Here is a 2,222-nt window from a genome sequence, read left to right as displayed (position 1 = left end):
GCGGCGAGGGAAGCGCCCCGACACCGCAGGCTCAGCGGCCACGCCTCACCGGCCCAGCCGCTCCGCGGCACGTGGGATCCTCCCGGGCCGGGGCGCGAACCCGCGTCCCCTGCATCGGCAGGAGGACCCTCGACCGCTGCGCCACCAGGGAAGCCCCAAAATTTATATATTTAAATTTAACATCAAAGGATTGGTTGTTTTGGAAGCCACTCAGACACGCGTCGTGCAACCCCAAGGAATGACTGCATCTGTAATGTGAGTGGTGGGCCCAGGTGGCCTCGACCACCAACTGCCCTGTGTCTTGACTTCTCTGCAAGTTGCATTTGGTTGAACACAGACCCCGTTCCCCGCACCGGCCAGGGGCAGGTCAGGAAAATAAGGATTCCTTAAATCCAGAAAACTCTATGCAGTTTCAAGGGGTTTCCACCCTCCCCCCCGACCTTACAACCTTCCAGGATGCAGGCACGGCAGGTATTTACATTAGCTTATAGGTGAAGCGATTGAAGACTAAGGGAAAAAAACCATACGGCTGTAGAAGGAAGGTCTCAGCTCCACACCCGAGGCCCTCTTCACCGCGTCCCCAGCGAGAAGCAGCCCAGGTCCCCTTCCAAGAGTGAAGATCACTTCCTGCCGGAGCTGCGCCCGCATCCCAGAGCCCTGGCTCACGTCTCAAAGGATGTGGGTGGGGACAGGACTGGGAAAGGCCTCAGAAACTGTCCCCCCGTGGCCCGTGTGCAGAGGCCTCCGAGTCAAACGTGCCCCGCACAGAATGACACCCTGCAGGGCTAGTCATCCTCGGCCTCCCAGGGCCACCGTGCGGTCCCTGTCACTGGAGTGGCAGACCAGAGCCCCGTTAGGAGAGGCTCAGACCTGGGAAATGTACGGCCTCGTTCACCAGGGACGCATAGACAGTATTGAAATGAGGGCCAAAGAGCAGGGCTTCTCCAAGAACAAGGCTCCCAAGGCAGTTTTCGGGGGGAGAGGGACGGAGACAGGTTTTAGCGTGGATTTCTCCGTGGATTCGTTTACCTTGTCTCAGGATGTGTGGGTCTAGGAGTTGGCCGGGTGGTCACGAGGGCTCGGTGCCCACTCTCTCAGCCCCTCTTTGGGGGTGGCACCGGCTTGGGTTTGGCCGTAACAGGCAGGACCCACCAGCCTCCTGCACGCTGTCCCCACAGCAAGGCCCACCGAGCTGCCCCTGCAGACGCCACGCGGTGGGCGGTGGGGGGGGGGGGGGCGCCGTCTTCCTACCCTGCGCTCCTCATCTGTCCCCAGGTCCCGCTCTGTGCCATCGACACCTGCCCCCAGGAAGGGCTCTGACAGTCACGATGGGTGCCTGACCGCTCACACCTTGCACACGGACACTCCCAGAAACTTCTGCCACGCCTAACCTGGGAGGAGAGCGGTGAGTCACCGGGTGCAGAATTCTAGGTGACATTGAGCTGGGGTAGCTCATCTGATGGGCGGTTCTCTCTCTCTTCGGAGACTGGCTGAGGCTTTTGCCTCCAAAGGCACTTTGGCCGCCACGCCAACGAGCCACAGACAGTCCACTTTTATCCGTACGTACCGGATTAGAGTCTCTCTAAATGTGTCACTCCTCTGCTTTAACAATGGAAAGTTCAGTACGGTGAATCACGTGAGAAGACTCTTGCCCATGTTACGTTATGCAACTTAAAGATTTTTTTTTTATATTTTAAGAAGCGTTTTAGGTCACAGCAAAGCTAAGGGGAAGGTGCAGAGATTTCGCCTGTACCCCCGTCGCCACTTATGTGCTGCCCTGCCCCCCACCATCAGTATCCCCACCTGAGTGGTGCGTTTGTTACAATGGATGGACCTACACAGACACGCGATCATCACCCAGAGTCCATGGTTTACATTAAGGCCACTCTTGGTGTTGTACATGCTATGGATTTGGACAAAAGTATAATGACATGTATCCGCCATTACAGTGTCACACAGAGTAGTTTTACGGCGTTAAAAATCCTCTACCTATTCACCCCTCCCTCCCCCCAATTCCTGACAACCACTGATCTTTTTACTGTCTCCATAGTTCTGCCTTTTCCAGAATGTCATACAGTTGTACGTAGCCTTTTCAGATTGGCTTCTTTCACTTAGTCATATGCATTGAAGTTTCCTCCATGCCTTTTCACAGCTTGATGGCTTACTTGTGTTTGGTGCCAAGTAATATTCCATTGCCTGCATGGACCACAGTTTATCCATTC

General features: G+C 55.7%; 1 protein-coding gene across 1 annotated transcript in view; it reads left to right on the top strand.

Annotated features, from left to right (window-relative positions):
* The window catches only part of FARS2 (phenylalanyl-tRNA synthetase 2, mitochondrial), a 419,843-nt gene extending 418,438 nt beyond the window's left edge, over positions 1-1,405 (top strand). The window contains exon 8 of the mRNA XM_055079821.1: positions 1,276-1,405. Coding sequence (XP_054935796.1) covers positions 1,276-1,390 — 115 coding nt within the window. The 3' untranslated portion in view covers positions 1,391-1,405. The remainder of the gene's footprint in view (positions 1-1,275) is intronic.
* The last annotated feature ends 817 nt before the right edge of the window (positions 1,406-2,222 follow it).

The sequence above is a fragment of the Physeter macrocephalus genome, chromosome 18, assembly GCF_002837175.3.
Source record: "Physeter macrocephalus isolate SW-GA chromosome 18, ASM283717v5, whole genome shotgun sequence".
Lineage (NCBI taxonomy): Eukaryota > Metazoa > Chordata > Mammalia > Artiodactyla > Physeteridae > Physeter > Physeter macrocephalus.
The sequence above is the reverse complement of the archived record's forward strand: the minus strand, read 5'-3'. Positions and strand labels throughout refer to the sequence as shown.